Source organism: Rhipicephalus microplus, unplaced genomic scaffold (assembly GCF_043290135.1).
Source record: "Rhipicephalus microplus isolate Deutch F79 unplaced genomic scaffold, USDA_Rmic scaffold_18, whole genome shotgun sequence".
Classification (NCBI taxonomy): domain Eukaryota; kingdom Metazoa; phylum Arthropoda; class Arachnida; order Ixodida; family Ixodidae; genus Rhipicephalus; species Rhipicephalus microplus.
This window is the reverse complement of record NW_027464591.1, coordinates 11,604,549-11,624,483: the sequence shown is the minus strand read 5'-3', so window position 1 is coordinate 11,624,483 and position 19,935 is coordinate 11,604,549. Positions and strand designations below refer to the sequence as shown.

At 45.1% G+C, this 19,935-nt stretch overlaps 1 protein-coding gene across 1 annotated transcript in view; it reads left to right on the top strand.

Annotated features, from left to right (window-relative positions):
- Nucleotides 1–19,127, top strand: part of LOC142785118 (integrin alpha-PS2-like) — a 95,076-nt gene extending 75,949 nt beyond the window's left edge. Inside the window, exons 18-27 of the mRNA XM_075883555.1 lie at nt 822–889; nt 1,194–1,341; nt 3,961–4,133; nt 4,712–4,801; nt 6,534–6,636; nt 8,530–8,730; nt 11,376–11,462; nt 13,504–13,725; nt 15,093–15,218; nt 17,554–19,127. Coding sequence (XP_075739670.1) covers nt 822–889; nt 1,194–1,341; nt 3,961–4,133; nt 4,712–4,801; nt 6,534–6,636; nt 8,530–8,730; nt 11,376–11,462; nt 13,504–13,725; nt 15,093–15,218; nt 17,554–17,652 — 1,317 coding nt within the window. The 3' untranslated portion in view covers nt 17,653–19,127. The remainder of the gene's footprint in view (nt 1–821; nt 890–1,193; nt 1,342–3,960; nt 4,134–4,711; nt 4,802–6,533; nt 6,637–8,529; nt 8,731–11,375; nt 11,463–13,503; nt 13,726–15,092; nt 15,219–17,553) is intronic.
- The last annotated feature ends 808 nt before the right edge of the window (nt 19,128–19,935 follow it).

Below are 19,935 nucleotides of genomic sequence, written 5' to 3'. Positions count from 1 at the left end.
TGATAACAGCAGATTGAGGCGGGAGGAAATGCTGTCCAACCCTGCCATCAGGCACCAACTGAGGCTAGTGAGGAGGGCCAGAGCCAGTGGTGCCTTGGACTAGGGGCCCGACCACGCTACATTGCCCTGTTTTAGCGGTAACGCAGTCTTTTGCACATCTGTGTTTGAGTTGCTAAAACACTGGGATTTGGTGGTGGGACATCCGTGAATCCTGACATAGGATCACCGGCGGAATTGTGGGATAGTGCCCCAATTGGCCTGTCCCGTCAGGCTAGGGCCGGAATCCAGCACAGCTGTGCCTGGTTTACCACCTCTGAGCCGGGTCGGGTGAGGTGGGAGCTGTGAGAGTTTGACCCTCGTAGCTGATGGCGATTGGGAGGTGAGGGTTCCCCCACAATTTTGCTTCTTTTTTTTTTCTTGTCTACTAGTTTACTTGTATGCCGACCGAGACTTGCGAACGTGGTAACATATGCGAGCCTGGCTTCAATTATGATAATTACAGGGGCACGAGCGGAATCCCTTTCCCATTGATGCATTTCAGCCCAGTGATTTTATGGCTGCCTTGATAAGCAATTTTTCGTTGCGAATTTTGGCGAGGTCGAAGTCTGAATGCGGCTTTTTATGTTCATTTCATGTGTCACTGTTTACGCATGTTTGTATTTCCTGGTTCTTTTGTTTGTTTGTTTTCTCTTTTGCTGTAATGCACCTTCCTGCTTGGGCCAAAATATTGGCCTGCCGTTTTTTTTTTCTAAACAAAAATAACCAAAATCAAGGCAATTGCGGGACCTTCGCTCTGCTCACCTTTATGTGTGTTCTTGCAGGTGCAAATTCGGAAGAACTGTGGTGGTGACGGTGTGTGTGTTCCAGACTTGAAGCTCAGGGTTACACCGTAAGTTTGATAAGCTTGATAATCAGTGAACTTCAACAGAAGAGCCAAAACTTACAGCCTATTACTTACGCTTGATGAACGTCATGGAATAATTAACTAATGAAGCTCTAGAATAATCTTCCCCGAACAACAACATTAGCATTTACAGACAGTTATATAGCCATCCAAATTTACAGACATATATAAACCTCCCAAATGTATCCGGAATTTAAAAAAAAACAGCTAAAAAACTTTTAAAGGTGAAACTGAAGCTAAGTGCTCCAGAATCTGCATTGTGTTCTCAAAATTGTTTCGACGGATGTAGAAACATGGAAGAGTTCCTGATCGGCAGCACGGGCAACGTGGAACTCTCGATGGCCATTGACAACCGCGGTGAAGATGCGTTTGAGACAATGATGTTCCTCACAATTCCTCCGGACCTCAACTACGTCAAGGTCGAGAAAGGGAAATTGGTGAGTATAGTTCACTATACAATACCACGGTTTCTCTACACTGCCGTAGGGATCTCTCCGACCTGTGTAGCACAACCCACAGCCTCTTAGATTTCCTAGATTTTCCTTGCCTGCCGGATGAGCGCAAAACGCCTGTCATCCATGGCGGCGTCACTTACGTATGGTAAATTATATTTACGTTTACGCCTTTTTGAAAACTTTTCTACGTTATTTTCGTTGCATATAAGCTCCAAAAGTGTAAAAACTAATTTGATGACACCCCTACTTAAGTGGCGCCACCACCATAGTTCTGACGATGGTCGCTTCCCAAGTGACCACCGATAATCCGGCAGGCAAGGGAAATCTAGGGGGCTGTGCACAACCATAGAGTTTCTCACAATCATACCCAGAGGAAAATCTGGCGCTAGTGAGCTGCTGGATGCAAGAGAATGACGGGATACGTGAGCTTCGAACTTGACTCGAATTTTTGTACCTCGAAGACGCGTCTGACTTCACGGCAAAATAATTGATTTATTACTAAAAGAGCACGCGATAAGCTATTGCTTTTTTTTTTCGTTCCACAGAAACGTGTTGTATTTAACACTAGAACCTTCTACGTTGATGTACAATTTTGCGAAGCGTAAGAAGTAATTAACGGCCGCTAAATTTGGCAAGCAGACGACAAAGCGAGCGTTCTTTCCACGACGTTTATGTCGTCTGTTTCTTTCCTTCGCCGTTTGGTTGTGCCGTCAACGTGAGTGGACTTTTATTTTAGAATATATTAGGCATGAATAAGATCCGCTTATAAATGGTTTGATTTAGAGAAGCCTTATTTACGCAGTCGTATTCGCTTTTGAGCCGAAGCCTCGCTTAACACCAGCCAACACAAGCATCGCAGACACATATACCGCCATTCCCAGTGCTCCAACATTGCCCCTTAAAAAATTGGCATAGACGGTGACTCCACACTTCACTCTAGGTATTTGTGAGAAACTCTATGGGCACAACATTACACCAAAACGGAGAAGAGGACACTTTACACACTCGGTTACTAAGCGAACGATACGCTGGTTAGCGGAATGTGCATTGACGCATTATATGTAGAACAAGCCATGCGACAAAGCGGAGCAAGATGCAAGCAAGTCCACTGCGGTGTTGTAGTGCTACTGCGCTCTGCTGCTGACTCTAAGGTCGAGGGTTTGGTCCCCGCCCCTGCGGACGTCACATTTTGATGGAGGCGAAATGCAAGAGGCCCACGTACTGTATGACGTCAGGACACGTTAAACACGACAATGTGGTAAAATTTCCGGAGTCCTTCACTACCGCATGCTTTAATATTATATCGTGGCTTTGGGACGTGGAAGCCCAACATTTATTCTTGTTATTGAGGCTTTCAGCAGATTACGACTGTTGGCATATGTTGACTCGTTGCCACGGTGGCTTGTCAGTCCGGGGCTTTGACCTTATACGGGAATAGGAAATTAGTCCAGCTGTAAATGATAGCTTTGTTCGTATTTATAAGTACTTCATGGGTCCACACACACCGGCTCACGTAGGTACTCATGGTAGAATAGAGGCGACAAGTGCGCTAATCCCAACAATACTCACGTGCCATAATGGCGAAACGATGTTGCCTCATAATGCCGGTCATAAGTGTCTCCATCCGTACAAGAAGCTGGCGGCCCTGAGATATTTAGTCTATTTAGCATCGTGTACGTTCACATCGTCTGGTTTACACAGAAGTAAGTGAGCGCAAGTTCTGTGTATTCTCTCACCCTCGTTTACATAGCGCTGCTGTTTTCTTACACGCAGCAGAACTAGGGTACTTGGCTCGAGTGTGGGGCAAAAATAGCAAGCAGCAAAAAGAGGCGTTTTCGCAAAATTTGCATCTTCATTCTGTCTGACGTTCCTTTATGTATGCATAGAAATCATAACTGTGGTCTCACGCATTTATAAATAAAAATGCACGCAGAAAAATTTTTGTAAAGCAGGCTTCACCTTGGAAAGCATCTTTCAATAGGAAAGCATGTCGGCCCAAGCGAGCTGCCCATTCAACACTCGCACAGGTACTATGATAAGCAACTCGGAAGCACGACGTTCGAGCTCTCGTTCTTAAATTGTGGACCGACAAGAGAAGAGGAGTCGTATACACAGCTTTTAACTTCACCGAAATTAGGAGAGAAGGTGTGAAGAAAGCACCAGGTTGCGTTTATTAGCGTTCAACGACGCCTTCATATGTTAGCGAATATAGAATGCTCGTCAATTCATTCAGTTGCTGCGCCACACGTTGAGACGTGCACTATCAAAAGCATTCGAGAAAGTTGTGGATCTGGATTACGACTCGCGGTGATGCACAATGGCGTCACCATTAATGTTTGAAGCGATAAAAACGTGCGCAACTGCTGCTCTTTGAAATGTGTATTATTGTACTTAATTTTCTATGACGTAGTCAACCTTTTATTGTAAGTGTTGTGCTTGATGCCTCGAAGAAGAAACTCTATTTTAATGTAACGGTCTGCATGGCTCATAACTTGGGTGGTATCCCCCAGTAGGATTCCTATGCCATTCGCGATTACAAGTTCAGGCATAAATCTTGCTTGTGGTCTTAAAGAACACTACGTTTACATTTTTCCTTCCAAGGACCCGGTGACTTGTGGCGGTGCACAGAAACTGGCATCGGGGGAGAGCCAGCTGGCGTGTGACGTGCAGAACCCTCTTGCCGCGGGCAAGAAGGCGCGCTTCAAGGTGATCCTCGCCCCCGCCAGGCTCGTGCCCACCGCGTCTGAACTGAACATCACCGTGAGAGTGAACAGGTACACATCACTACGCTAGTATGAAAATCAACAATAGATTTCTTTGAATACTTTAGCATTAGGAGATGCGCTAGCTGCAGCAAAAACTTAGTTTGTGTGGATACCTACTACATACGGCCAACTGAAGACTAATGCTGACTGTTGTGCTTGTGTGTTCTGTGAGGAATGTAGATGAGCACGCCTGTTCTGTCTGCGCGCGCTTGTGACAGTGTGTGTCCGTAAGAAAGAGATGCTTATTATTGAAAGGCACGCATTTCTATCTGTATGTGACCACTGGCGCGTTAATTGACCAGGGTTCAATTTTCTGCAGGGAAGTTTATAAAAAGAAAATGAGATAAAGGTAAAACGGAGCGAGTAAATCTATTGACAATATTAATAAATCAGGTCATAGACAAACTCAGTCTGTTCTATGCTGCAAAGAAGACCACTTCGGATGATTTTTGGCAAAAATCAATTGTAACAATAAATGCGCATAACGTCGGGCTGCGTCGGGCTGGCATTGGATAAAATGTACTTTGTGGCTTATCCTCCAGGCTCATTTACCCGTTAGGAACTTGCTCGTTTTTTTCTGTTCGCAGCACCAACCCCGAGGTACAGGCGGCTTCCAAAGACAACGTCCTCGTTGTTCAGCTCCCAGTGACCGTGAAAGTCAACATGACTGCTAGAGGGTGAGAACACACGCACTTGGAGGCATTGTGTTTCAGGGAACAAGAAATAGTGACAGCTGACGATCAGAGCACACAATACGGGGACCCTTAATATCATGGTTATTACTAGTACATGAAGTGTATTCGGGAGTTGGGACTTATGATGTGACAGGAAATACAGGTAATCTAAGTGGTACAGTCCGAGGAATACCAATTGAAACTGTGAATCCGAGGTGTAGGGAACGGCTTATACAAGAGAAGAATTGACGATCACCGAGAGGCACTTTTAGCATGCGATCACTTATGCCGATGGTTAAAAAAAAAAGAAAAGGGTTGGATGGCAAAAAAGGAAAGAGAAAAAAAAACAATACATGCAGCTACCTAAAGCTTACTTTGTTGCAATGCTCAAATGCTCAACAGCGAAGCGCTTATTCTCACGCGTTCATATTAACGTTTCAAACAGCTATCAAAGGTCGTCGTCAGTTTTATGTGCTAGGTGCAGCTATTCGCAAGCTTTTTACACACTACATTGTGTTTTATGCAGTTTAAAATGCTTTATTTTTGTTTGCCAGGTTGTACGTGTTCTCAGCGCCCCCCCCCCCCCAAAAAAAAAAAAAACGCTCCACGTGGTTTCCGCAGCGAAGTATTGCCAGATGGGTGTGTCTAAATTCCGGAGGCGTTATACGTAAACACTTCACGTGTGCTCAATGCCCACCGCGCAAACGTAATCATGCAGAAAACTTAATTCGTACTGTTACACACGCTGTACTTGGGTACATCTTTGAAGGAACCGCAATGCTTGAAACACCGACAACAAACGCGAGACACCAAATCGCTTAGTTTTGCGCTTCCTGAGAAGATGGATCTGCACCAACTAGCCCGATTTACCTGTTTATTAAGTACTTGTGTACTCGCACGCCTTCTGATCAGAAAAGCAAAGACGCCTAGCGGTCTCTCCAAACTCGGCAATATTCAGTGCTGTTCCTACCTAAAAGATACATTCGTGGATTTGATGCCACTCGAACGAAACCACGCGAAAATTATCATACTCACATTAGGCTTCCTTTTATAAAGAAAAAAATAATACTTTTTCGCAGAATCGCACCTACTTCCACTTCTTTCAGGCCCGAAAAGGGGTGTAACACGGGCAGCAAAGGTGAATATCCAAATGCACCAGCTAATTACTCTTCTAAACACCTTACGCGAGCTCTTTTACTTGACATGTACACCATATTTGCTGTAGAAATCAAGAGCGGTACTTTTAAAATATTTCGTTTTTTCACAAACAACACACAGACGACATTCTGGGAAGTTCAGAAGGCACCCACAATGCCAAAGAAATTTCCTGTCCGGAATATAGGAATTCACTGTTCTCAATGCAATAAACCAGCACGATTTTTTTTTCGAATACACTCGCCAAAATGACGTTTGGCGCGGATAGACAAAATTCAAGCACGAAACGCGCGTGCGTTTATGTATTTTGCTGGCCTAACTTCTTGCAGAGCTTCCACAGCACCTGAACTATAAAGCGTAGTGTAGGAATCACCTAGAAGATGAGCTGGAAAAAGCTTCACTTTTTCTCTTCCGTGTTTTTTTTTTCAAACTTACTGAAAGGTACGTCAGCACTATATTCTACAAAACTGGCGAAACTGGAGTCACCAAAGACTTCCGCAAAACATCGATGCTGTCTCTCTTTTGAGTCAAAGTTATTTCGCTATTTGCCCGACGTCTTCTCAGGATTGTTTCTGCGCAGGACTTCGTTCCCTCCTGAAGTGTACCTCAACGTGTCTCTCATAGAGGATAAGGAAGTGCAGACCTCGGACGACATCGGACCACCGGTTAAGCACGTGTACGAGGTAGGTACAACCTTGCACCCTGCTTGCGTTTAGCTTTGCTCGATCAGGAAAGACATTTTAATGATCAGCAGGAGTCCACTTGAGAATACCTTAACCATAACTCGCGCATAATGAGAAGAGACCGGTGAACTTCGAGATGGTAGAGCTGTGCGGGGTATATCTGCGAGATTATCATCTCACGAAAAGCCTGTGGCTTTTGGTCATTAATTGCCTCTAGTTTATCACGTGTATTTCATGTCACTTCTCGCTCCATATTTCGCGCTGGCGAAATCAAACGTTTGTAGGACGTCCGCGCCCGTAGACTGTGGTATTTTTTCCGTTCATGGGCTGCTATAAATAACTACGACATCAGTGGAATACGGATTATGACGTATGAAGCGCAATGACGCAATGCATCAATACGACTGGACATATCCTTAGAGCGTCCTCAAACCCCTCCGAGATCAAAAATGAGAGGGCAGTTTCTTTATCGCCTTGGTTACTTTTCCTACATGCGCCATGTTCTTCTCGCAACTTATATCTTCAAGGGGTCCTGCAACACCTTTTGAGCGTGGCCAGAAAACGTGGCCAATCGGTAGTCAAGGCTCCCGAAAACACGCAAAAACAGCTACTGTAGCGCAGCACAGGGCCTGGAATTTACAAAAAATTAAAAAAGTCTGCTAAAATTTCTCTTCACTGGACAAATAACTTCAAATACTCGAAAATTATAGCGTGAGAGGGCCAAGTATTGCGCCACTGGCTGATTTGATCATGGCACACGCGGAAGTTACTGGAGCCACCGCGGGAGGCCGCGACGTGCCCATGCGCGCTCGTGTGGCTGTATACTGAAAAGTCGCACGTTCGAAGAAAAAAAAAAGTGCGTGTGGCGCACTTTTTTTTTCACAATAAGGCGCGTGTGGCGTAACTTGTTCCCCAGTTCCATCCCTCCCTGCTTACAGTTTCCACACCGTGGTTGTTAGCGCTTTTATTGGGACGAGAGAAGAGAAAGCAGTTGCAGCGTGCGACGATTTTTTGTAACTCTGCTCGTATACTGGCATACTGAAAATTTTTGCGGTGGCCCATTGATCAGGCAATAACATATTAGTGAAATTCCATTTCTACCCATCACCTTTGGGAAAATGTTGCTGGGTTCCTTTTACGAAACACGAAGACAATGTCAGCATTGAGGGTTGAGCCAGTCAGGATATCGCGCTTTTCGGCTACACGCTCTTATGTCCGCTTGCGCGGTCAAAAACGCACAAAATGAAGTGAAATTAGTTTATCACGCATTACAGCCATACGATGGCCTTGGCAAAGGATGGTAAGGAAATTCACTATCGATATTTCTCGTAAATGAACCAATCAAGAGCTTGTACCCTAATGACGTCATCTGATTCACTCTACTGACGTCATAAAGTGTATACCTAGAAGATGGGAAACGTCAGAAGAGAATAACGCGCTCGTTCTTATTGTCAGAGATTGTTTAGGGGCTCTTAATGTGCCCAGAAAAGTGATGACCTCCCGGTACGTACAGTCGCGCTCAAAGCGAGTTGCAACATGCTGGCTGTGGTTAAAGGGACTGCAAGCCTGAAAAATGACACCGACAAACCTTAAATTGGTTCCAAAGGTGCCACTAACTAAAAGAGTTTAAATAACCCATTATTTTTATGTATATATGTGCAGTGTTGGCACCATTGGAGTACAGACAGCATGTTACCCTTATTGAGCGCGTCTGTACTTCACGCTGTCCGGCCTTTGAACGTCGCAGTGATCAAATGACTTGCGTAATAATATTAATAATGCTTTACGATGCAAGCGTTGCTCTGCTGGCTGCCAAAGCGGTGGTGGATGAGCTGGAAGCGCAACGCGAATGGTTTCAAGCAATCCGGTGATTGCACAAATGCGTCCCTGCAGCTCATCAACCGTGGCCCCAGCGTGGTCCAAGAGGCTGACGTGTACCTGGTGTGGCCCACGCACAACGTGCACGACCAGCCGCTGCTGTACCTGCTCGAGCCCCCCACGGTCCAGGGTCCCGGAAGCACGGCGAAACGGAGATCGTGTGACGTCGTCTCGCCCGCTGGACCAAATGAAGCCGTCGACCCTAAGCGCCTAGCGGTATGCACTTTTCGTCTTTTTTCTCGGTGTACGCGCAGTGTATCTTATATGCATTCAATTGATTTGTCATGATGTTTTTGTATGAGTATATGTTGTACGGGTGGCGCTTGCGCGCGATAATGGATGCCAGTGGCTGCTCTCATCACGCGCACTGGAAACACCCAACCAGCAGAGCTGACTTGGCTTGACTGAAAGAAGAGTTAACGCTTTAAAACTGACTGCTTGAAACCTCGATGTACCTCCTGAGGGTTACGATCGATTCTGCTCTCTGAGTAAGATATCCTATAATCCTATACGACTCTTTTTTTTTGGAGTCCTGGCTAACCATGTCAATATGACTCTTTAAGAAGTCACGAAATCTCCATTAGGAGATCATCGTACTCTCGTGGGATAATAGTGAAACTCCCCAAAACGTTAACATGTAACTTTAAGGAAAGTCATATGCTTGGCATGTCAGGACAAGAGTAAATTTCCTTTCAGGAGCGGAGCTGCTTAAACTTTGCGTTGCGCCGCGTAGTGCGAACACAAATAATCCTCCTTAACCGGCACCTGCTCGCTCCGTCCTCCTCTTTCTCTTCTGGGGCGGAATGCGAGGACTGTGATCGGCGAGTCTGTTACGTGGCTAAAAAATGACATAAAGTCACGTATACCAACTAATCACATGACTAAAATCACGTAAAGCAGCATAAAAACTACCCACATGACTTGTTATCGCCACAAACCATGTATATAGCGGCTGGTCGCGGGACTAAAATATTAGCATCCTGCAACACCAAGTAAAATGAAATGTTTCCGCCAGAACCGCGTAACCAGTGGATGATCCAGAGGGGGGCGGTAGGGTGATTCCCCCCCCCCCCCAAAGCCTGTGCCATCACCCCTCTCCCTCTCCAGTCCTTGCTGTCTACTTCCTATAACTGATTATGACGAATGAGTGGGGCCACTGTGAGCATAAATTAGCAGTATTTACCCTATCATAGAGGTTTTTGTGCTAGTAAAAACAAAAATATAATGACCCCTCCCCCCCTCTCGAGTGTTAGTTCAAGCGACCGCTTCCCCTAAACTGAGTGACTGGATCCATCCCTGTGCGTAACACATGCATAGTCTGAGGAACCCACGAAAATCGGAGAATATCCACGCATAAGCATATTTAGCACTCCTAGAAAAAACATTGCATTCATAGCGAAAGGTTAGTATGATTGGCAAAAACTTTTAAAAAGCTAGGTCGAACAGTAGCTCCGCTGTTGATTCCAGCCTCGCGTCAATAGTGTAAGCTGCGAATACTGCCGCCACTTCCTCGACGAAGAGCACTTTAAGAACGCAATTTTCATCTGATGGACGTCAGAAGATAAGATATGTGTGTTTTAATTTATTAGCTAAATATGCTTATTAGCCTAATTATTGTAGTTACGTGACCACTGACCACTGAAAATTGTACGTAGTGCAGGGGTAATTCAATATAAGTTCTGAATTATATATATATATATATATATATATATATATATATATATATATATATATATATATATATATACTAGAAAAGGGTAGAGAAGAGAAGCAGAGGAAGACGAGGAGTCTTGGCACGATCACAGTGTGCTGCCGCAAACGACCATCGTTCACCTCCTGTAAATAAAACCATCTTATCACAGCTCGCTGTTACAATATATATATATATATATATATATATATATATATATATATATATATATATATATATATATATATATATATATATATATATATTCTGATATACTTTGTAGCTCAAAAATTTTCTCACGATTTTATTAGAAAATAGAAAACAGTGTTTCAGGAGTGCATTAACCCTCATGTACAAAAAGAAAAAAAATAATAAAGCAAATGACGCGTTCTGACGTCTCCTGGTCTGCTCACTCACGCCAAACTAGTTAGCTTTCTTCTTTGTTTATTTTTATTAATCAATTGTTTCAAATCAGAAATGAGCGATAAAGCCCCGCGCAGCGAGCTCGCATCATTACATGTGAGTTTTTCAGTTTTTTTTTTTTCAAAGAACGCAACTGCTGCACGAGATCATTGTCAAGTGCGCATCGCGTGGCTATGACGATAGGGATGTGCGTCATGTGCTGCTCAACCATCCAAACTATAGTAGACTGAATATTCTAGTTCACTATCGTACAAACTCATCCTACCTAAGCAGTCACTCAACAGGAACTCTTCTATGTGTACTACGAGCGAATGCTCTCATCAGTGAAAATACTGGGCTCATAGCCATCACGAATAAATTAGAAAGCAATGATAGTACTTGTACCTTTTTTTTCTTTTTTTTTTTCGAAGACACTAATACTTGTGGCGATTGAGACCTGAGGAAACTACATCGAAAGTGTGCGACTCGCTTAAATGCATGCTTCGTTAAAGTGAGAGCTTGTGAACTCGCCAAACGCAGGACTGTATAGTTGTATACATTCTTTCCTGGTTTCTTGTTTTTTTTTTCACTTACCTTTTTTGTAATTTTTATCTTCGCAACCAAGGGAAAGTAGTAGAGATCTTCAAGAAATGGCGTCAATTGCATCATTTACTTTAAATTTTAATATAAAACAGGCCTAAGCAAACATAGCCATCATTGAAATGGTGCAATTGAAATAACTCACAGTCGCGCTGTTTTATACTTCCAGGGATCATCCAGAAGGCCCCGGGACATATCGGCGCCCAGAGTGCGTGTCCACCGTGACATCAGGGAGTACGAACTTGAATCTGAATTGGTAAGCAAAAAAAAAAAAACAATAAATTACTTATTGATTAATGAATAATCAGCAGTATCAGAAGTTACGTAGAGAGAGTGAAAAGAAAAAGTAAGAAATGACAAAAAAAGGCTGATAATGAACGAAAAGAACAAGGTTCATCTGACATTTCTGCAGGGCTGCCGCGCTCCGAGTAGGTCCGAAAAAAAGGCATGACGCTTGCTCTGCCTTCGAGTTACATTCCTCGTCGAGCAGCGCCTCACTTGCACTGCAGTCTATATGAGGACTACCCATGTAAAGTGAGGTGAGACAGCTGTAACTGAAGTGTAGCTAGTGAGGTAAGGTTATGTAAAATATCCGTAGCCATGTACAAAGGAAGGCAGAAGGCCGAAAATAAGATAAAGAATGGTGCTCGGAACAAAACTAGTTCTGAAAAATAATTTTTTTCAACGAGTTGGCACTACTGACTGACTCATTCGCCTCGGTGGTACAGTGATTACCGGGCTGTACCGAAGGTCGCGGGTTCGACATCAGCAGAGACAGTCGCATTTCGATGCAGGCAAAATGCTACAGGGGTCTGTGTATACTGCATGATGTCAGTGCACATTAAACGACACCAGATGGTCCGAGTTTCGAGACCCCTGTACTACTTTACTAGGGCCACTACGGCGTGCCTTATAATCATATCGTCGTTTGGCACGTAAAACCAAAGGTATTATAACCATCGGTTGACACACGCTCTGGTCCATAGCCAAATGTCATATACCAGTAAACACTAGCACAGGCCCATACGTATGACAGACATGGACGCGACACTTCGCCTTCATTCAAAGCAACGTGGACTCTTTTGCTGCAGTACTAGAACTGCCTTCTTTCATATTTTGAGTGAAACGTGTCGTAACGGGATAAATACAATCCGTTAGAACAAAGAACCAATCAGGAGCTGAGCCCGCGTTGCTTATTTGCGGCGTCGAGTGTCGACGACAGCGCGGTGACATGCATGCGGGAACGGAAAGAAGACACGCGAGCGGAAAGACTTGGATATCGCAGCGCTCGCGTGACTCTGCCGTTGAAAGCGAATGCCAGCAGCTATCGCACATGTACATGTGTAGAGGTACACGTTCGGCATAGCAACAACGGGACCTTAACTTCACTTTTCCCTGCCGATATCAGCGACTCGCTCTTCGCGTTCGATAGCGAGATCTCAACTGTATGGTAGGTTACCTAATTCAAACAAATGCTGATTATAAATCTCTAAAATCTTCTATTCGTCACTGTGCTTGCCACATACTTTGCAGGTGGCTTGTGATATGTGAAGAAGCAGCTGGATTACGTCATATATAATGCCTTATATAATTATATAATAGATTACGGCTTGTAATGTCGTTGAAAGACGATAGCGTTGCGTGTGGAGAGAGTGAACAAAACATCTATTTGAAGTTTCGCACAAGAACATCGGTTAATGGTATTCTGAAGGCACTGCGTTAGAGTGCCTCGAGCGTGCAGCAGAGGCGAACGAACACATCAAGTCATGTCACACGTGAGACATGAGCGCCATCTGGCAGTTTTTTTTTTTTTTGAAAAACGATGCGCACGCCTCCGAGACGCGTGTGCGCGCCTGTCTCAGAGGTGATAAGGTGTAGAACGCAAAGCAACAGGTAGGTGCCACCACCGTCTCGTCTTAGCAGAGCTTTGGAAACACTCGCCCTTTTGGGCAAGCGTTGCATGGTCAGCGCAGCGTGATAAGCACTACGGTCCTTAAAATTGCTTATGTATGCCTTTTCCAGTAAAAGATGCACATGCAAGGTATACACGTGTTGTTATGGTGCCCCAGGCATGCGCAATAATTGCTTCTTAATTGACAATTGCACAAGTATGAACGCTGAACCTTGTGCAACATTGGTGGGCGATGGGGTCGGCCGTGTCAAGTACCCGATGCCGGTAACAGTGGACAAACACACAAATGTACAGACAGACAGACCGAAATGTTTGTGTCGAAGGTCCCCAAGAAAGACTATCGTCTTTAACATTCCCTCCTATGCCACTGTCTCCCGGCGCGCAGGGCTGCGGCGAGCTCCCGCGGTGCGCCGTGTTCCGCTGTCCCCTGGGCGGCGTCCTGTCGGCGGGCGACCGCGCCGTGGTCAGCGCCGAGTCCCGCCTGTGGCAGCGCACGGCGGCCGCCATGGGCCAGGAGCGGCTACGCGTCTCCTCGAAGCTGGTGGCGCGTGTGGCCTCCCTCCAGTACGGCCTGCCGCCGGACAACGTGCCCCTCACGCAGCACTTCGTACGTCCTGCGTCGCTCTCTTTTCTTTCTTTCCCTCCCTTTAGACGATTGCCTTAGCATGCGGGCATATCGAGACAAGCGGGGACGTAATCATTCTGCAATCCTGCTGTGCTTAGGAGCATTATGGGCATTATTTCTTTGTCGTTTGTCAACTCACGTAGAAGGGTGTAGGAAAAAAGGTCCTCGGATTACACGATCCCGGAATGTACAAGTACGTTTCTTGAATAAACGTCCCCGGAAGAAAAGTCCTCAGGTGAAAGCCGAGAAACGAATCAAGTGCGAACAGACTCGACAAAAAACTGGCAATCCTTATTTGAAACTTCGTGAATTTTCGGCCCAAGTGTGTACGAAAAGTAATAAGTTTAAAACCGAGTTTTTTGTCTTGTGCACATATATGACCACCCTGGCACAGCTTTGTGCCTCCTTTGTTCGATTTCATTGCCTCCATTCTGCAAACAAGTGCCGTTAAGTCAACCGCAGCTGCTGACCCGCAGGACACGAGATCGAACCCCGGCTGCGGTGGATGCATTTCCAATGGAGGCGGAAATGTTGTAGGCCCGTGCGCTCGGATTTGGGTGCACATTAAAGCACCCCAGGTGGTCGAAATTTCCGGAGCCTTCCACTACGGCGTCTCTCATAATCATATGGTGGTTTTGGGACGTTAAACCCCACATATAAATAAATCAATTAAGTCAACCGTAGGGCAAGTATCGAATGATCTCCACAAAGCGTACACTTACCCTGGGAGTGCTGGTGCAACGAAACTGCTGCTTCCGGATGTAATGCATGTGCACTGAACTGCCACCCCCTTTGAGGTCTCTTGAGGCACGTGAATAGCTAGATAACATGTACCTGACATGCGCATTGTACGTGACATTGCACCTGACATTACACTTAGACAGATAAGTTGGGACAGTTTTGTCCTTGCGGTGCTTCGTCAGTAATCTTTCAGTAAACTGCAAACTTCGCGCACGTCTTTTTTTTTTTTTCTTTAAGAAATAAAGAACTTGCGACTGGAAGGTGCAACGTTCGACAGTGTCTGTGCGTGGACGTTTTTCCGACAACGCAAATGGGGAGATTTTTTCCAGGGACGTTTTTTCCGGGGACATTTGTTTCCGGAACCCCACGTAAGAACACAATGTTTGGGATGGACGTGTATAAAGAATGGAGATAGTTTAATTTATACAGAATGGGAGAAACCAAATTGTCCAGGATTAAAGAAGGGTAATATGTTTCAAAAACCCAAATTCAGTGCCTATAGGAATGCGAATAGCATTTTCGCCGCAATCATTGACTAGATCATGAAAGACCTATTCCGTCCTTCGCGATTGTTGGCTTCAAGTAAGTCCCTCAATCGCATTTCGCAGGTCTCCACGGAGGTGGTGGTGGAAGGTATCGACACGCCAGGCCGGGGTCCCGCCTGGTGGATCATACTGTTGGCCGTGCTCGGAGGCCTGCTGCTGCTAGGCCTGCTCGCGCTGCTCCTGTGGAAGGTGCGCCACCTCTATTCACACACTAAAGCCCAGAACGAATGACTAACGGGCTCACTGAGAAAGCTGGGGCATATATTAACAGAGGAGATCCAAACAAGGCACGTTTTCAGGAAATATGGAAGCTTGTATAGTTGGAAAAGTCTTGAACACGGTATATGGCAGGGGCTATAGCGTATCGACGTACTACACTTGTCGTCTTCAAGGCTGCAAGTGTGACAACCTTGAAGAAGACGAGAATACTTGTCGAAAGTTGTGCTCCAGTGACTTCCCGTGCTCAGGAATTTTTCATCTAAACAAGCTATAGTGGCAGTGTTAAAGCTTTAGAGAAAACAAAAGAAGGCAGTGAGCGTTTGTTTTTACACTACAATGTACCGCTGTATCGTGTCCAATCCTGGTATATAAGATTTTCTTGGAAACTGCACGTTTCGGCTCTACATGCAAGACATTCAGTGAATCACTGTTTAGGCACACTGAAACTTTCTATTCGATACTGACTTCGCAGGAAAACAATTACTCTGTAAACCCCCGTTCAACATATAGGCGGCCGGCTGTATACACAGGCATCATCGCATCGGTGCACAAAGTTCTTGCCACGCTGCCTACATATGCAGGAAACATAGGAGGGCTTCAGCGCAATGGTTTAAAAAGCCTGCGAAAATGTGAACAGCTGTGTCTAAGGCGACATCTTGCGACAGACATTTCTTCTATTTAACTTTTATTTAACTGAAGTGCGTAGGTCACTTTTGCATCCTACTCACCCTATTGATACGTCGGCTGAAGCGCATTCATAATGACGAATGTAGGATAAGAAGGAACACACCATAAGCGATGATTACGTCGGCTGAAGCGCATTCATATAATGACGAATGTAGAATAGGTAGGAACACACCATAAGCGATGATTACGTCGGCTGAAGCGCATTCATATAATGAGGAATGTAGGATAGGTAGGAACACACCACAAGCGATGATTACGTCGGCTGAAGCGCATTCATAATGACGAATGTAGGATAGTAGGAACACATCATAAGCGATGATTGATAACGCCATCATCGCACCGAATTGCATGGGCGACCGCTAGTGAAAGACTCGATATTTTTTGTCTTCATTCATCAACGAAGAACAACAGTCCATGCCACGTTTTCAACGAATGGAAGTTGATCCCAATCTGCAAAACAATCTGGAGATTTCGAATTCGTTCTCGCATTTTCTCGTTCGCCTGGATAGTTGTCCGTGAAAAATGGCAAATTACGCGAGTACGAGATATCAGACATGTCGACCAATATTAGAGACAGTGTATAACTACTCTGCAAAATTGTACTTTTCTCCACTCTGTAAGACTACAGGTTTTGCAGAGAGACAATTCTCCGATGTCATGACGTGATTACCCATCTAGCATAGTCAGCGCCGCATGCTTGTGTAGTTTTCGCAATGTTGCGGATTATGTTATGATGAACACATGCACGAGTGACATATAAACACCAGCGTGCGCATTTCTGGTTGCTGGCTCGTTCGAATGATGATACCGTGATAGAGCCGTTATTTAAGCGTGCATGTAACACAGGAGTTGCATACACGCAACTTCTGTGTTGTCACGTATACGGAAACGTACACGGTAAAGCCTTCCGTATACGTGTTTCCACGTATACGGAAGGGTATACCTTATTTACACGGTTTTAAGTTGACGGAAATGTAGGTCGACCGCCTGAAACCGCACGGCAAAATAAAAAAAGAAAGGACACAGCGAGTGTATTTAATAAAGGAAACCTATTTACGATGTGGCTGAAAAAATAACCTGAAATTTTGATGTTTAAAGGTGGCTTCACGTGATTGTTTTAAAGATATGCCAAAAAGTTAACTTCGCAACAATATGAGGGGATCATTTTGAGAAAATTTTCCGAGAATATTTGCTTAGGGCTGGCGGTTGTACACGAGACAATAAGGTATATATTACGGGTCGAGTCGAAACGTAAACATAATATCTCGACCCTGCCACAGTGCGCGTGATTTCTCATTTCTTTCGATTTCAATCGTCAGTCGAGCCATCAACTTGGGATTTCAAATTTCGATCTGAAATACGAAGTTCGACTGTGGGTCGACCTGCAATCGTGTAAATACGGTAACCTTGTGCTAAGTCATTCAAGATTACATGCAGAAAACAGCACTGTGAGGCGGGACCATGGAGACGAAAGAACACAAATCACTACGCAGTGAATTTGTGTGCTTGCGTTTGGTCCCGCTCATAGAGCTGTTTCCCGCATGCAGTCTTATAGGTTACGTCGATGCTGTATGTGATAACCTCTCGTCTCACGAGGTTTCGCTTATTCTCAATGCAGTTGGGCTTCTTCAAGAGGAAAAGGCCGCAGGACCAGGAACCCCTGAACCCGCCGGAGAAAAATGGCTACCGTTTGGCACAGGGTGACGAAGCTCTGTGAAGTGGAGGCGACAATCAACGTCGTGTTCGGGCCGCAACTAATGCATGGGGTACGACGGGAAGTCTGGTCCGGGGCTGGCCGTGCTACCTTCGTCAGCTGAAGAAGTTGGCCTGCTGACCTGAAACAGGGGCATTGCGTGCCAAGTCTGTCATCATCCTGTACCTGGAGTTGCTTCGAGGCGCCTGTGAATCCATGAAGAAATTCGATGACCTAAGACAATGGGCGAATGCTAGTTTCATATTAATACGGATTGACAAACCGCTGTAGCACTTCTCTACATGCACTGAAAGGATTGGAAAACCAAGACAATGTGTTTGAACAGAAGTATAGTTCTGGAAGGCGTTGGCGCTTTGATGCTGAAATATTTATCTCTTAGGAGTTGCATGCTGAAGCAAGTCAGAGTAAGTCAGTGTCTGTTAAGTATGACATAAAGCCAGGCTTAAATTTGTAGCATTGATTTTACATTTGAGTACGTTATTATCAGTGCCAAGTGTGAACGGAACAAGGAACGCTCTACCGCCTTCGACGGGAAATCACGGGACGTGCTTCGGCGTTCTGTACAAGCAATCTGAGCAATAGATTCTGGCTAACATTCCTTCGATTACCTCCGAAGGCGGCATCAAGTTTTTATCCATTGCAAAGGAACAGTTACTTCATATTTAAGTCTCTGTACGAGTAGACATTTGACTTACTACAACTTTAATTTATGCTATTTATGTTGCCGAATTTTCGAAGGAAAAAAAATGAAGTGATTCCTCGTTCCCTGGAGATATTTGTGGCACAAGAGCTTCTTGCCAGTGTGAGGAAATCTCACTTGCACAGTTTGGAGCCATGCTATAATACCGAGGAAATTGTTCTTCAAATCGTCAGCGTTTTATCTATCAAAACTCACAATCCTTCAAGCTAGATATTATTAATTGTCAAAGTTCTGTGGCACAGGTATTGATACTCAGTAAAGAACAGAAGATTCAACGTTGGTACTCCTCTCTAGGACGCGTCTTTTTCAATTGTGTTTGTTATTTGCCTTTATTTGTCACATCATGTCTTGTGATTCGCTCACGATACTTTTCATACTCATTTCGGGTCATGCCCATTTCAACCTGAAGCTTCAAAACAGGGCTCGAAATTACGATGGCCCACTTGGCCGATCGAAGCAAGCGCAATTAGCGATGGTACACGGTTTGTCCGAGTGTACAGCCAAGCGGGTTTATGGACGTACCAGTGAGTTGCATTTATTCATCATTACACCGAGTGAATGAGACTGCTTCTCGGGAAGTTTTGCCAGCGTCGGCGGAACAAGTGCACCGGGCCCTCTTAAGCACGCCGGGCCTTGGCAGCAGATCTCATGAATCGTGTTGTGCGCGCTTTCTATTTATTTGCGCTGAGCATTTTCGACGGGGAATGGTCTTCCCGCACGAATACGGCCCGGCTGACACTGCCGTTGTGGCTTTAAATAAAAACGGTTTTGTTCGTTTTTTTGGTCTTGTTGTCTCATCCTAATCGTCTCACCTTATTTCACGTGCCTGTCTGCGGTGGTGCAGTGGTTTTGGTGCCCGGCTGCTGACCCGAAAGTCTTGGGGTTAGATGCCGGCCGTGGAGGTCACACTTTGAAGGCGTGGAGGTCACACTTTGAAGGAAGCAGATTGGCCGAGGCCTGCGTACTGTGCAGTGTCAGCGCACGTTAAAGAACACCAGATAGTCAAAATTTCCGGAAGCATATAATACGGCGTCCTTTATAATAATATTGTTACGCCACGTATGTGCCGGACGAAGAAGGAAAAAGAAGCAAGGGGTGTGGAAGAAGAAGATCATCATCATCTGCCTGCGCCGATACGGCTCGTCCCTCGAACCGTGTATCAATAAACCCCCAGACGCCTACTGAGGTCGTAACAATATCGTGGTTACGCAAAGCCCCACATAATATGATATTTCGCGCACCTTCCGAAACGATTGAAAAATGAACACTATATATGTATACACATTTCAACTGTGTGTCCGTTAATTTCATGATCTGTAATCGCAGTATTTGTTGCAGTATAATATCATTATGAAAGCTAACTTGAATACAGGATGTGCATAATGCTTAGTGCTCTGGCGACACTGGACGCGCCCGTATATTATGTTGGGCACCGTCGCGGAAGCGTCTCCTAAGAAGAGGCCGCGGAAAGGATGAGCTGCTGTCGTTGGCGGAGCTTCAGGACAGAGAAAATACGCTTTTTTTTTTCATCATAGAACGGTCAGTGAATCTCACTGTGCTGTCACAAATTGACGAGAACGCATTAT